Source organism: Pelophylax lessonae (assembly GCF_965119305.1).
Source record: "Pelophylax lessonae genome assembly, chromosome: 12".
Taxonomy (NCBI): domain Eukaryota; kingdom Metazoa; phylum Chordata; class Amphibia; order Anura; family Ranidae; genus Pelophylax; species Pelophylax lessonae.
Window position 1 is genome coordinate 202,579,232 of NC_138779.1, and position 16,258 is coordinate 202,595,489.

Genomic DNA, 16,258 nt, shown 5'->3' on the forward strand with positions numbered 1-16,258 from the left:
TATCACACGTACACAACCACACTGGGCCCCAATTACTATTGTTTGTACCCCTAAAAGGCTAGATGAGGAGTAGGGGGAGTATGGAACAGGCAGCACCCTCAAACCTTCAGAAGTATGAGATGAACCCCAACAACTTGGAAAGGTGGATCTCTCTCACACGTACCAACACAGACTATCCCCCAATTTAACTGATCCCCAAAGGTTTTTGATTAAATAGCGGAATAGAAAATATGATCCAAAAAAAGTGTATGTATATCACACGTACACAACCACACTAGGCCCCAATTACTATTGTTTGTACCCCTAAAAGGCTAGATGAGGAGTAGGGGGGGTATGGAACAGGCAGCACCCTCAAACCTTCAGAAGTATGAGATGAACCCCAACAACTTGGAAAGGTGGATCTCTCTCACACGTACCAACACAGACTATCCCCCAATTTAACTGATCCCCAAAGGTTTTTGATTAAATAGCGGAATAGAAAATATGATCCAAAAAAAGTGTATGTATATCACACGTACACAACCACACTGGGCCCCAATTACTATTGTTTGTACCCCTAAAAGGCTAGATGAGGAGTAGGGGGAGTATGGAACAGGCAGCACCCTCAAACCTTCAGAAGTATGAGATGAACCCCAACAACTTGGAAAGGTGGATCTCTCTCACACGTACCAACACAGACTATCCCCCAATTTAACTGATCCCCAAAGGTTTTTGATTAAATAGCGGAATAGAAAATATGATCCAAAAAAAGTGTATGTATATCACACGTACACAACCACACTAGGCCCCAATTACTATTGTTTGTACCCCTAAAAGGCTAGGAGTAGGGGGAGTATGGAACAGGCAGCACCCTCAAACCTTCAGAAGTATGAGATGAACCCCAACAACTTGGAAAGGTGGATCTCTCTCACACGTACCAACACAGACTATCCCCCAATTTAACTGATCCCCAAAGGTTTTTGATTAAATAGCGGAATAGAAAATATGATCCAAAAAAAGTGTATGTATATCACACGTACACAACCACACTAGGCCCCAATTACTATTGTTTGTACCCCTAAAAGGCTAGATGAGGAGTAGGGGGAGTATGGAACAGGCAGCACCCTCAAACCTTCAGAAGTATGAGATGAACCCCAACAACTTGGAAAGGTGGATCTCTCTCACACGTACCAACACAGACTATCCCCCAATTTAACTGATCCCCAAAGGTTTTTGATTAAATAGCGGAATAGAAAATATGATCCAAAAAAAGTGTATGTATATCACACGTACACAACCACACTGGGCCCCAATTACTATTGTTTGTACCCCTAAAAGGCTAGATGAGGAGTAGGGGGAGTATGGAACAGGCAGCACCCTCAAACCTTCAGAAGTATGAGATGAACCCCAACAACTTGGAAAGGTGGATCTCTCTCACACGTACCAACACAGACTATCCCCCAATTTAACTGATCCCTAAAGGTTTTTGATTAAATAGCGGAATAGAAAATATGATCCAAAAAAAGTGTATGTATATCACACGTACACAACCACACTAGGCCCCAATTACTATTGTTTGTACCCCTAAAAGGCTAGATGAGGAGTAGGGGGAGTATGGAACAGGCAGCACCCTCAAACCTTCAGAAGTATGAGATGAACCCCAACAACTTGGAAAGGTGGATCTCTCTCACACGTACCAACACAGACTATCCCCCAATTTAACTGATCCCCAAAGGTTTTTGATTAAATAGCGGAATAGAAAATATGATCCAAAAAAAGTGTATGTATATCACACGTACACAACCACACTAGGCCCCAATTACTATTGTTTGTACCCCTAAAAGGCTAGATGAGGAGTAGGGGGAGTATGGAACAGGCAGCACCCTCAAACCTTCAGAAGTATGAGATGAACCCCAACAACTTGGAAAGGTGGATCTCTCTCACACGTACCAACACAGACTATCCCCCAATTTAACTGATCCCCAAAGGTTTTTGATTAAATAGCGGAATAGAAAATATGATCCAAAAAAAGTGTATGTATATCACACGTACACAACCACACTAGGCCCCAATTACTATTGTTTGTACCCCTAAAAGGCTAGGAGTAGGGGGAGTATGGAACAGGCAGCACCCTCAAACCTTCAGAAGTATGAGATGAACCCCAACAACTTGGAAAGGTGGATCTCTCTCACACGTACCAACACAGACTATCCCCCAATTTAACTGATCCCCAAAGGTTTTTGATTAAATAGCGGAATAGAAAATATGATCCAAAAAAAGTGTATGTATATCACACGTACACAACCACACTAGGCCCCAATTACTATTGTTTGTACCCCTAAAAGGCTAGATGAGGAGTAGGGGGGGTATGGAACAGGCAGCACCCTCAAACCTTCAGAAGTATGAGATGAACCCCAACAACTTGGAAAGGTGGATCTCTCTCACACGTACCAACACAGACTATCCCCCAATTTAACTGATCCCCAAAGGTTTTTGATTAAATAGCGGAATAGAAAATATGATCCAAAAAAAGTGTATGTATATCACACGTACACAACCACACTAGGCCCCAATTACTATTGTTTGTACCCCTAAAAGGCTAGATGAGGAGTAGGGGGGGTATGGAACAGGCAGCACCCTCAAACCTTCAGAAGTATGAGATGAACCCCAACAACTTGGAAAGGTGGATCTCTCTCACACGTACCAACACAGACTATCCCCCAATTTAACTGATCCCCAAAGGTTTTTGATTAAATAGCGGAATAGAAAATATGATCCAAAAAAAGTGTATGTATATCACACGTACACAACCACACTAGGCCCCAATTACTATTGTTTGTACCCCTAAAAGGCTAGATGAGGAGTAGGGGGAGTATGGAACAGGCAGCACCCTCAAATCTTCAGAAGTATGAGATTGTGTTCACTGTACCCCACAAAGATTGAGTTCACTGCACCCCACAATGATTGTGTTCACTGCACCCCACAAAGATTGTGTTCACTGCACCTCACAAAGATTGTGTTCACTGTACCCCCCAAAGATTGTGTTCACTGCACCCCACAAAGATTCTGTTCACTGTACCCCACAAAGATTGTGTTCACTGCACCCTAAAAGGATGTTGTTCACTGCACCCCACAAAGATTGTGTTCACTGCACCCCACAAAGATTCTGTTCACTGTACCCCACAAAGATTGTGTTCACTGCACCCCAAAAAGATTGTGTTCACTGTACCCCCCCAAAGATTGTGTTCACTGCACCCCACAAAGATTCTGTTCACTGCACCCCACAAAGGATTTTGTTCACTGCACCCCAAAAAGATTGTGTTCACTGCACCCCAAAAAGGATTTTGATCACTGCACCCCAAAAAGGATGTTGTTCACTGCACCCCAAAAATGATTTTGTTCACTCCACCCCAAAAAGATTGTGTTCACTGCACCCCACAAAGATTGTGTTCACTGCACCCCAAAAAGATTGTGTTCACTGTACCCCCCAAAGATTGTGTTCACTGCACCCCACAAAGATTCTGTTCACTGTACCCCACAAAGATTGTGTTCACTGCACCCCAAAAAGATTGTGTTCACTGCACCCCAAAAAGGATGTTGTTCACTGCACCCCAAAAAGGATGTTGTTCACTCCACCCCAAAAAGATTGTGTTCACTGCACCCCACAAAGATTGTGTTCACTGCACCCCAAAAAGATTGTGTTCACTGCACCCCAAAAATGATTTTGTTCACTGCACCCCAAAAAGGATGTTGTTCACTCCACCCCAAAAAGATTGTGTTCACTGCACCCCAAAAAGATTGTGTTCACTGCACCCCACAAAGGATTTTGTTCACTGCACCCCAAAAAGATTGTGTTCACTGCACCCCAAAAAGGATGTTGTTCACTGCACCCCAAAAAGGATTTTGTTCACTGCACCCCAAAAAGATTGTGTTCACTGCACCCCACAAAGGATTTTGTTCACTGCACCCCACAAAGATTGTGTTCACTGCACACCAAAAAGGATTGTGTTCACTGCACCCCAAAAAGATTTTGTTCACTGCACCCCAAAAAGATTGTGTTCACTGCAGCCCAAAAAGATTGTGTTCACTGCAGCCCAAAAAGATTGTGTTCACTGCAGCCCAAAAAGATTGTGTTCACTGCAGCCCAAAAAGATTGTGTTCACTGCAGCCCAAAAAGATTGTGTTCACTGCAGCTCACACACAGAAAAATGGATGTGGATCACTGACACCTGCCTATCTCCAATCCCACACCACACAGCAATATCGATTGTAGTTTGTAGAACACAGTTTCCCTAAAATTCAGCAGACTCTGTCCCTAACAGGATTGAGAAGAGATCGTAGATCAGGATTGAGTGCAGATTCACCCCACCCCCCACACAGCAATATCGATTGTAGTTTGTAGAAGACACTGACCCTATAATTCAGCAGACTCTATCCCTAAAATGCCTACAACTCGCCCTGCCTAAACACTCCGACCTGTCCCTCAATTCTATCCGGACACAAATGGTTTTTTCCTGCCTATCTTTCCCTAATCAGCAGCCAGCACGTTGATGTGTGCTCTGTCCCTGATATAAGCAGCATAATGACGCCGCTGCGGCTGCCTCGAACTTATAAAGACTTGGTCACATGCTTCAGACGGCCAATCACAGCTACTAAGACATTTGCAGGCATGGCTGGGATGGCTTAAGGCACACCAGTTAAACGATTGTTGATTGGCTGTTGAAAGCCCGCCATGAAAAGAGCGCCAAAGCATGCAAAACCCGGAAATAAAACGACCGAACACGGATTTTTACCCGAACATACAGTAAAGTGTCCGTGTCCGTGTTCGGGTACAAAAAATCCAATTATTCGGTACGAACACGAATAATACAGTCCGTGTTCGCTCAACACTACTAGAGACTAGTGATACCGTAGGTATCGACCCCCAGAGGGATTTTAGGCAGCAACAATAAAAAGTAATTAAATAGAGGAAAAGTCAAAAACTTCTAAAAAGTATTTCTTTATTGAACAAACAGTATCAAAAATAGCAAAAAAATGAGTGAATAAAACAACCCCATGGAGGGGAGGTATGTTATGAGCTCCGGTTACAGAAATTAAGATGGTAACAGCATATTGATCGCACAGTGATGATCACAATGTCATAGAAAAACAGCAACCCCTATCACAATGTGGTGGGAGAGCGACAACCCCAATGCGTTTCGACCTAATAGAGGACTTCTTCAAGGGGACTGTGATATCATGGAAGCGAGGTCAGCTGGAACCCAGAGAGCAAATTGAGTGGTTGAGACATCCTCAGGGAGTCACCAAAAATGTGACCGCCGAGAAGGGCACAGAACACCTATCTGCATCCGATACAAGCCTACTTTTGGCAATGCGTTCCAAAATGGGAGGATCATGATTGGGGTTGCTGTTTTTCTATGACATTGTGATCATCACTGTGCGATCAATATGCTGTTACCATCTTAATTTCTGTAACCGGAGCTCATAACATACCTCCCCGCCATGGGGTTGTTTTAACATTTTATTCACTCATTTTTTTTGCTATTTTTGATACTGTTTGTTCAATAAAGAAATACTTTTTAGAAGTTTTTGACTTTTCCTTGTTTCAATCTGTGCCCACGTTGTAGAAATGTCCCGTCATCTCCTACATGATTTCCATCACAGAAAGTGAGTAGAATCTCTTCAATAGGTACAAATTCAACAAGGAAAGTGCATTTATCTAGAGCAGTTTTTCCTAACCTTTTAAACACAGAGGAACCCTTGAAAAAAACTATCCGGTCTCAGGGAACCCCTGCTAGAAAATACTATATCAATAACTCATAGTACATTAGTGTGATGTTCAGTGGGAAAAATGCTCCTTACATTGTGATCATTGGGAAGAATTCCCCCGTTACAGATAGCTGAAAGGATCAATTGTGTCATGGGAACTTATCTGAGAGGCAGAAATTGCTCATTTTTACAAGGAACACCTAGCAACCTCTGGAGGAACCCTAGGGTCCCATGGAAGCCTGGTTGAAAAACTCCGATCTAGAGTTCGGAAGGTTACAACCTCCAAAGGGTTTTTACTGCCCAGTGAGAAGATCTGTCTTCACATTCATGAGTTTTTACTGAGGCATTCACATTTTTACTGAAAAAGTAATTAAGGGGGAAATTCCCTAGAAGGGATAGAAAAACCTGTCAGGGATTCTAAACCTTCCGCAATCTATTAAAATAAAACATAAAAAGGTTTTACCCCAAACGCCATTAGAATCTTATGTCTCTTTTCGGTATTTGCCAAATATATTGCTTTTATTTCTTGTATGTTTTAAATTATGCTACAGAATATGTTTTTTTTTTTGTTTTCTACAGTGTCAATATTACACAACCCCTGACCAGTGATGGGCCGAACACCAAAAAAATCAAAAGTCCTCATTTTAAAGGCTTATATGCAAGTTATTGCCATAAAAAGTGAATGGGGACCCGGGTACTGCCCTGAGGGACCTGTATCAATACAGATTTTCTTTTTAAAAATATTGTTTTTACAGGAGCAGTAGTTTTAATAATGCTTAAAGTGAAACAATAAAAATGAAAAATTCCATTAAATATAGTGCTTGGGGGGGTCCCTTTAATGTGCCTGTAAAGTGGCGCATTTGTACGATATATGTAGCCTGCTGCAGCAATACTGACATTTCTAAAGGAAAAAAATGTCATTTAAACTTGCTCGTGGCTGTAATGAATTTACAATGTATTGTAAATGAAAAAAAAGAATGGCATAAGGTCCCTCCCCAGTCTATACCAGGCCCTTTGGGTCTGGTATAATTTTAAAGGGAACCCCACGCCAAAATAAAAAAATAAAAAAGGTGTGGCCCCCCCCCAAATCCTTACCAAACCCTTATCCGAGCATGCAGCCTGGCAGGCCAGGATAGGGGGAACGAGTGAGCGCCCCCCCCTACTGAACCATACCTGGCCACTTGCCCTCAACATGGGGAGGGTGGTTTGGGGTGCCCCCCAAAGCACCTTCTCCCCATGTTGATGAGGACAAGGGTCTCTTCCCGACAACCCTGGACTGTGGTTGTGGGGGTCTGCAGGTGGGGGGCTTATCAGAATCTGGAAGCCCCCTTTAACAAGGGGGCCCCCAGATCCTGGCCTCCCTCCATATGTGAATGGGTTTCGGGTACATCATATCCCTACCCATTCACCAAAAAAGTATACAAAAAAAATAAACATAAAAGACAGTTTTTGACAAGTCCTTTATTCAAAAATAAAAATAATAGTGTCTCTTGATGTAAATCCATCGTCAATCATAAATTCAAAGATGCTTTATGTGACGTCAGAAGGGGCAGTGCCACCAGGTGATGTAACTGGGTGGCCCTGCCCCTTGCCTATAAAACAGCTGTCAAATCTCAAGAGCGTCATTCAGCGGGACACCTCAGAAGAATTTATTTCACATTTTTGGGTGCGGCGAGTGTCGTGATTGAGGATGGTCCATCCTATGTTTTACCCAGGACCTTGTCAATGTCCTCCCTGACATCCAGGACTAGACGGTTACACTCCATTTAATCATCCTTTATCTGGTGATGTGAATAAACTATCTTTTATCTACCCCTTGCTGACTGTGTATACATTTTAAGGTTTTTTCATATCCATATCACATCTGTGCGCCACCTTCCTTCCTAGCTTACGTATCATTCAGAGTGAACATCTTGTTCATCAGAAATGAGAAAATACTCAATAAACTCCTTCTACCGGTCTAACTTCTGATTTCTGCTTAATCTCATAGAACGGAACATCTCAAGAAAAGATTCAGATATACCAGACATATGGAAGAAGTAGAGGCAGAGAAAAAAGCTTAAGAAGATACATTAAATGGAATAATCATTAGAAGAAGAAAACAGACAAAAGACATGGACACCTATGGCAAAAATCGTGAAGGAGAAGGCTACGTTGAACAATAACAGGTAATGTGACATATAGAACATAATGCTTTATAAAAGTGCAGTATGCCATCTTGTCTATAGTATCCCCTCTCTGTGTCTTACCAATAAATAGCGACAACCCATCCACTTCTCCTTGTACTCTTCTAATGCTTCTTATCACCATTAGCTCATTCACCGACACATAATCAAACTGCTAAAAGTTCTGACCTGCAAGTTTTTCATGATATGTTTTCACTAATTTCTTATCATCCTCCTATATGTTCACAGCTCTTTTTACAACCTTCAGGCAGCACAGGGGTTAAGTGGTTAGTACTTATGCCTTTCAACAATGGGGTCCTTAGTCTGAATCTTTGCCAGTGTAATGAGACTGCATGTTCTTCCTGTGTTGGTTTGGGTTTCCTCTCACACCCCAAGGATGAGCTGGTACTGTAGGTTAATTAACTTCTATTTAAATTAGCCCTAGTTGTTGTAGTTCAGCAATTGGGTCCTTAGTCTGAATCTTTGCCAGTACAGCCGTGACGACAGCCATGCAGACCAATTTGATGCAGTGCGCGGCGTATGGTCTGAGCACTGACAGGCTGACCCCCCACCCCTTCAACCTCTGAAGCAATGCTGGCACTGGCAGCACTCATACGTATTTCCCAAAGATAAACTCTGGATATGATGCTGAGCACGTGCACTAAACCTCCTTGGTCGGCCATGGTGAGGCCTGTTCTGAGTGGAACCTGTCCTGTTAAACCACTATATGGTCTTGGCCACTGTGCTGCAGCTCAGTTTCAGGGTCTTGGCAATCTTCTTATAGCCTAGGCCATCTTTACGTAGAGCAACAATTTTATTCAGATCCTCATAGAGTTCTTTTCCATGAGGTGCCATGTTGAACTTCCAGTGACCAGTATGAGAGAGTTAGAGTAATAACACCAATGGTAACACGCCTGTTCCCCATTCACACCTGAGACCTTGTAACACTAACAAGTCACATGACACCGGGGAGGGAAAATGGCTAATTGGGCTCAATTTGGACATTTTAACTTTTGTTGCCAGTGGTTTAGACATTAGTAGCTGTGTTTTGAGTTATGTTGAGGGGACAGCAAATGTACACTGTTATACAAGCTGTACACTCACTACTTTACAATGTAGCAAAGTGTAATTTCTTCAGTGGTGTCACATGAAAAGATAGAATAAAATATTTACAAAAATGTGAGGGGTGTACTCACTTTTTTGAGATACTGTATGTACAAAGTGGCTATGTACTTGTGTTATCACATTCTGCATGCTGATCCCAAGTCTGTGCAAATTGAGAGGATTGAGGAATGACCCTAAGACCTACCCTGTTAAAAAAAATATATATATAGACCCACACAGGGCATTTATGACTGTAATTGATTTTTTTGTATTGAACTTGATATATTTTTATCATGTGTATGTAATAAAAGGCTTTTTTATCTATTATCCTGGTCCGTCACCTAAAGTTCATGAGGGGTACCTTTGCAGCTTTCGGCGTCGATTTGCTATTACATTTTCTATGGACACATACGGACTGACCCTGATCTCTTTTTCATTCATATCAATATCTTACCTCAACAAATCATTTCATGTTAAAAAAAAAATTACCTATAGAAAAGGTTCTCAAGTTTATCAGACATGATGCCTAAAAAGATGACCCATAGATTGACCCATAGATTTACAGAGAGTTAGATACCACTGCTTGGATATCACACATACAATCTTCACGTCTTCTCCAATGTAGCCACCTCTGAACATTTCTCAAAATTGTTCCCCTTTCTCATGAACTCGAACTTGCTTCCTCTTGCCTTTTAGCTATTTTCAGTTCTTCAAACTTTCAAACACCCCAAACAATCCCCACATTTCCACAAGGGCACAGATATAAGAAATAAGAAATATAATGCTTCATATTTCAATCTGTGCTGTGTTAATTTTGTAGATGAAAATATGCATGTCAAAATTTTCGTCATCTGCAAGTTTCAGTGGCGAAAACTAAATAAAAATAAAATTCAAACTATGTCAATTGCCAAAAACTACGATGAAATTCAATTCCATTTTTTGTCAAGGAACGAAATTGAAACGGAAATGTGAGGGAGGGACATGTAACCACCTGAACTTTCCTCGGAGCTCTGCCGGTTTGTTAAAGCCCCAGCCCTCTGAAAAGCTGTATTGGCTGAGAGATGCAGGCTCCCTCTGTGTGACTGGCTGCTGCCTGGCAGAGCCGTCTTTAACACAGGGTAAAATGGGCAACTGCCCTGGGCCCAGTCATTGTTGTGGGGACCAAAGCTGCTGCCCCTTGAGCCCCCCACTGCCTGCAAATAGGTAATAGGTGGATTTTGGAGGGCCCAAGAAAATATTTGCCCAGGGTCCAATCAATATTAAAGACAGCCCTGCTGCCTGGGAGTTCTGGAACAATGCCCTGCAAACCACATGGTGAATGTTTCTCCTCCCAGCAAGGTAGCAATGCTTAGCACCAGGGGCGTAACTACAGGGGTTGCAATTGCAACCGGGCCCCATGCTCCAGGGGGCCTGTGCAGCTCTCCTGTACACCTGAATAGGAGAGACAATGGGGGCAGCATGTAGAGAAATCACTGTCCTCCTTTTTCCTCCTGTACCTGCAGGAGGAAAATGGAGGAGATTGGTTCCTCTGTATGCTGCCCCCGCCCTCCTCCTATCCAGTTCACTTGTGTTCTGCTGTCTCTGGGCCCCTGTGTGCTCCCCTGCCCCCCTCCCTACTGTGCTGCCCCCCCCCCCCCACTGTGCTCCCTCCCCTCTCCTGCCAGCTGCTGCAGGGGAAGTGTCACAATATAGAACCAGGAAGGGGTCGGTAAATATATAATTTACCAGCTCCTTCCTTTTCTGAATGAACAGAGTCATAGTCAGTGACATTGTAAAAAAAAATAAAATAAAATGATAAAAAATAATACAATTAAAATACCAAAAAATAAAAACTACTGACACCAGTGGGTGAACTTCCAGGATTGCAAAGGTCACACTTGAGACCGGGCCCTAGAATTCCACCACACGCAGGAAGGGGGCCCACTGCAGAACTTGTGGAAGGGTCCCACTGCGGGACCATAATAAAGGGCCCCGCAACGAGAGTAAAGGGCCCCAGGATCAGTGGGAAGAGCCCCAGGCTTGAAGGGAAGGGCCAGGGGTCTGGGGGGTCCTTCATGGTTTCTTGCACCAGGGCCCTGAAGGTTCTAGTTATGCCTCTGCTTAGCACTGTGTAAAATACCAGCCTCCCCTTACCAGTTCTCTTCCCTGTGCACTCCCTCACTCCCATTTACTTCCCCATCCCCATTACATGTAATTCGATATTTATTTCAGGAGTATAAAATGAGTTGGAAAATTTTAGAAAAATGCTTAAATATTGCATTACAATTTAACTAAACCCATGAGATTTTAGCCAACTAAAATGTAGTGGAGATTTTGGTAGACTAAAATAAGACGAATAGTAAAATCATTCAGATGACCAAAATGCAGTACGGCTAAAACTAAAATGGCATTTTATTCAAATGACTAAAACTAAATCGAAATTTGACGTCAAAATGAACACTAAATCTGTGCCCAATGTTGTAGACATGTCCCGTCATCTCCTACATGATTTCAATGACAGAAAGTGAGTAGAATCTCTTCAATAGGCACACAATTAAAAAGGAAAGTACAGTTACCTACTGTAGAGTTTGGAAGATTACAACTTCCATAAGGTTTTTACTGCACAGTGAGATCTGTCTTCACATTCAAGTTTTTACTGAGAAATTCATTAAGGGGGAAATTCCTTAGACCGGACATAAAAATCTGTCAGGGTTTCTAACAGTCTTCCACAGTCAAAAAGAGTAAAAAAAATAAATAATAAAAAAAAATGTATTTCTGAAGTTTCACTTTTAGACCTCTATCATATGTATCTCTTGCTATTTGCTTTTTAAGTTGCCACCAAAAAATAAGGTCACACACTGTAATATTCAGTTGGCTTTGATTACGGCACGCATTCGCTGTGGCGTTGTTTCGCAAAGCTTCTGCAATGTCACAAGATTTATATTCGTCCAGTGTTGCATTCAATTTTCACCAAGATCTTGTATTGATGACGGGAGAGTCGGACCACTGCGCAAAGCCTTCTCCAGCACATCCCAAAGATTCTCAATGAGACACAAAACCTTTAGGAGTGTCAAGTTCTGCTCTTGCTTATTAGCACCTCTTTGAAATCATAGTTACATAGTTACACAGTAGGTAAGGTTGAATAAAGACAATGGTCTATCCAGTTCAACCTATGTAGGTGTGTGTGTCAGTGTCGATAATCATTTCCCATATCCCTGTATATTGTGTTCATGGAGATCCACGTCCAAGAGTCTTTTAAAAAAATATATATACTCCCCACTGACATCACCAATTGTGGAAGAGAGTTTCACATCCTTATCATCCTGACAGTGAAAATCCCCCTGCGCAGCTTTAGGTTTAACTGCTTCTCCTCTAATCTCATTGTGTGGCACTGTGTCCTCTTACACTCCCTTAGAGTGAATAGCTTTTTTCTTATGCTGGGATCACCATTGAGGTATTTGTAAATTGCTATCATATCCCCTCTCAAGCGTCTCTTCTCCATTGAGAATAAAGTTAGTGCTTGTAGTCGTTCCTCATCACCCACACTGACAATTTTATTGTATTCTAGGAACTGTGGACTGTCTAACACTTTCTAATATGAAAGTAAAAAGAAGTAATTATCACCTGAGCTATTACCACATCCTCATTTTTATTATATTCAATCTATGGAGCGGTAAGTGCAACTTGCATGTTGTTTATAGTTCTGTATTTCTAAAAAATCCTTCAACCATACACTATGCCATGAGAACCAAGTCCCTATACAATTGTTCAGCACAGTGACTAAGTGGTTAGCACTTCAACCTAGCAGCACTAGGGTCGTTGAGTTTAAATCTCAACCATGACACTACCTGCCTGGAGTTTGCATGTTCTCTCTGCGCCTGCGTGGGTTTCCTCTGGGTACTCCAGTTTCCTCCCACACTCCAAAGACATGCTGGTAGGTTAACTGGATCCTGTCTAAATTGTCCCCAGTATGTGTATGTATTAATGAGAGTTAAAGAGGAGTTCCGGCCTTCGGGGGTCAAATTTAGATAAAAATACCCCCGGGACAGTCAGGGCTAGTACATTCAACAATGGATAGCCTCTGAACTGTCCCGGGTCGCACTTACCTGTAAGAAGAAATACTTACCTTGAAAAGTTCTTCTCCAGCGCTGCCATCTCAGGTGTGGGCAGCTGAAGCCAGCGCGTCCTCTTCTGCGGCCTCTTCGGAGACGTCGGAGTCCCGCAATGCACTGCACCGGCCCCGCTCGTCACTTCCGGTTCAGGCACGCAATCCCTGCACAGCGCCTGGCCATGCAGGCGCATTGACTCCTGGGAGCAATGACGTTCAGCTCCCAGGAGTCATCGCTAACTGGAAGAGACGACGAGGGCCGCGGCCGCAGAGGGAGGAACGTGGAAGGAAGGTGAGTATATTTTCTTCAATATCAAGATAAGTGACCAAACAAAAAAAATTGGGAGCATCCATTTCTTTTTCAGGAGGCCCTCAGCAAGCGAATGGCCCAAAATCGATTTTTTTTATTTTAAGGCCGGAACTCTGCTTTAATGACCTTAGATTGTAAGCTCCTTGAGGACAGGGGCTAATTTTAGACCCCGTTCACACTGGGGCGACCTGTCAGGCGACCTGGTCGCCTGACAGGTCGCCGTAGGTCGCCTGCCATAGAGAGGCTTTGGACCCGTTTTAATAGGAGCGACACAAGTCGCTCCGACTTAGAAAAAGGGTCCGGAGCTTCTTTGGGGCGACCTGGAGCGACCTGCATTGACTTCAATGTTATGAAGTCCGTGCCGGCCGCTCCAAGGTCGCGGTGTGAGCTGCGCACCGCGACCTGTGAGGTCGCCCCGGCAAGTCGGATCACCCCAGTGTGAATGGGGTCTTAATGCATAAAATATATTTAAAGTGCTGTGTAAATTAATGGTGCTGTATAAGTACCTGTAATAAATAAATAAATAGCAGTGTCCCTATGGTTCAGTGTTTATTCACCTTCAAAGAGTGAGAATTTAAAGTGACCCTGTGGCTATGTAAAAAAGAAAAAAAAAATGGAATGGAAGCCAGCCCCCCCCTCGCTGTGATTTCTCCTGCTTGTCCTGTACTGATATAGCAGCTGGAAGGAGGAACCTCAGTGATCAGCAGGGGACATTTCATTCAACACACTCCAAATATTGGGAAACAGTTGTGCCAGGATCTCTGCAAGAGAGTATTTTTATATTAGCTTCCTAGAACAGTTTCCCACTGGCAACCAGATATCTGCAGGGACATTTGGAGATCACAGTGTATCTAAATCACAGGTGTCAAACACAAGGCCCGTGGGCCGAATGCGGCCCCCCAGGCCATTCCATGTGGCCCTCGCACTTCTCCTGCAGCTGCGGCACCCCCCTTGTCTCTGCCCCCACCTTGACTGAGTAGTCAGCAGCAGAGAGGACAGAACTCCTTTGCCAGATCCTGCACTCCTCTGTGCAGCTGCAGAAAGGCTCGTCTTTGACCCCCCCCCCCTCCCCTTCGCAGCAATCTGCAGCAGAGAGGAGGGCAGAACTCCTCCTACAGATCCTGCACCTCTCTGTGCAGCCGCAACACCGCCTTGCCTCTGCCACCCCCGGTCTCAGCATTCAGCAGACTCTGTAAGCCGACTCCAGCCCTCCACTGGTTCTCCTCTAGACCCTGCACTTCTTTCCAGATCCACCTTCTTCTTCTTCCTAGCAGCAGCATAAGGTAAGGGGGTGCATTGTGATGTAAGGAAGGGAGGGTGACTCTTGACATCTGATTGTGGGGGGGCTCTTGACATCTCATGTAAGGGTGCAAGGGGGCGTGGGGTGCTCTGGACATCTAATCTTACAGATATAACTGGCCCTTTGAGGGCAACCATAATGCTGATGCGGCCCGCGATGAAATTGAGTTTGACACCTCTGATCTAAATAATATCATAGCCCCCTCCAAGAAAAGTGCTCCTCTGGCATTCTATGGTAAATGATGGAAATTATTGAGATATACTGTATTACTTTTGGAAAGTGTCTTGTTAATAAACAGTGCCCTCTTCTGTCTGAAGAAGTGTATAACCTGCAGCTTGTCCCCCTACCCAGCAATTTTTTAGTTTGAGGAATGAACATTTTTTGAAGTATAGCCCTTTCTCACCTACAATTCGCAGAAAAGTGACAAGGGCAGCCACAACATCAATCACCGATTTGTGCCATGGCTCCTTTGATAAGAGCAACTGGGTGACGCCTGTTACACTTACAGGCTGATTTCATGCATCAAGAGACTACTACAGGAACTTCAAAATATGAAGCTAGTATGTAATATTGGGCGAACGGGTCGGCCCTAGCATGAGTTCAGGCCAAACATTGGCTGTTCCCCGTTAGATGAACACCCAAATTATCGGGGCGTTCGATTGTTTATTTGGCCTTTTGAACGACCACAATACACTGTGCTGCCTGATTGGCTGTGCTGCCTGATTGTCTGAAGCAATAAAAGCTTTGCCCAATCAGGGCGCATAGCATTGTCAGAGCCATAATTGAACACTGTCATGATGTCATGATGATCTATCCAATCATGGCTCATTGCTCTTAGTCCCACCCCACGCTATAAAAATATTTGTCCCATAGTGACCAGTTGAAGTGTGATATTGGCGTGGAGAGAGATAGAACAGGGCTCTGTTCAATGCTACTATGGAGTTAGTGTGTTATAGTGTGCTATTGTAATTCTGTTGTGAGTGTAGAGTATCAGTTTAGTGTGAATCTAGTGATAGTGCAGCATGAGTGTAGTGCAAATATTAATTTTTACTTTAGTGGGAATCTAGTGATAGTGCAGCGTGAGCGTTGTGCTACCGTTCATTTTTAATTTACTGTCAATTTATTTTGTCAGGGCAGGTTTCCTGCAGTATATTTCAGTAAGCTACTGCATGTTTACCGCAGTATATTGCAGTGCGTTATTGCAGGTTTACCACAGTATATTGTAGTGCAATATTGCAAGTTTAATGCAGTATATTTTAGTGTATTGGTGCATGATTACCACAGTATATAGCAGTGCATTAGTGCACATTTAATGCAGTATATTTCAGTACATTATTGCATGTTTACTGCAGTATATTGCAGTGCGTTACTGCACATTTAACACAGTATATTTCAGTGCGTTATTGCAGTTTTACCGCATTATATTGCAGTGTGTTGGTGCACGTTTAACGCAGTATATTTCAGTGCATTGGTGCATGTCTACCGCAGTATATTGCAGTGCTTTAGTGCACATTTAATACACTATATCTCAGTGTGTTATTACT

The 16,258-nt window shown here is 43.3% G+C and overlaps 1 protein-coding gene across 2 annotated transcripts in view; it reads left to right on the forward strand.

Annotated features, from left to right (window-relative positions):
* The window catches only part of LOC309568171 (sialic acid-binding Ig-like lectin 14), a 118,352-nt gene that overhangs the window by 15,277 nt on the left and 86,817 nt on the right, over positions 1–16,258 (forward strand). The window contains exons 1-2 of one of the 2 annotated variants that reach the window (XM_082273806.1): positions 7,817–7,916; positions 12,565–12,669. In XM_082273806.1, the coding sequence (XP_082129932.1) occupies positions 12,594–12,669 (76 nt within the window). In that variant the 5' untranslated portion in view covers positions 7,817–7,916; positions 12,565–12,593. Of the gene's footprint in view, positions 1–7,816; positions 7,917–12,564; positions 12,670–16,258 lie in introns of those variants that run through there. The other variant, XM_082273807.1, reaches the window with a different exon arrangement.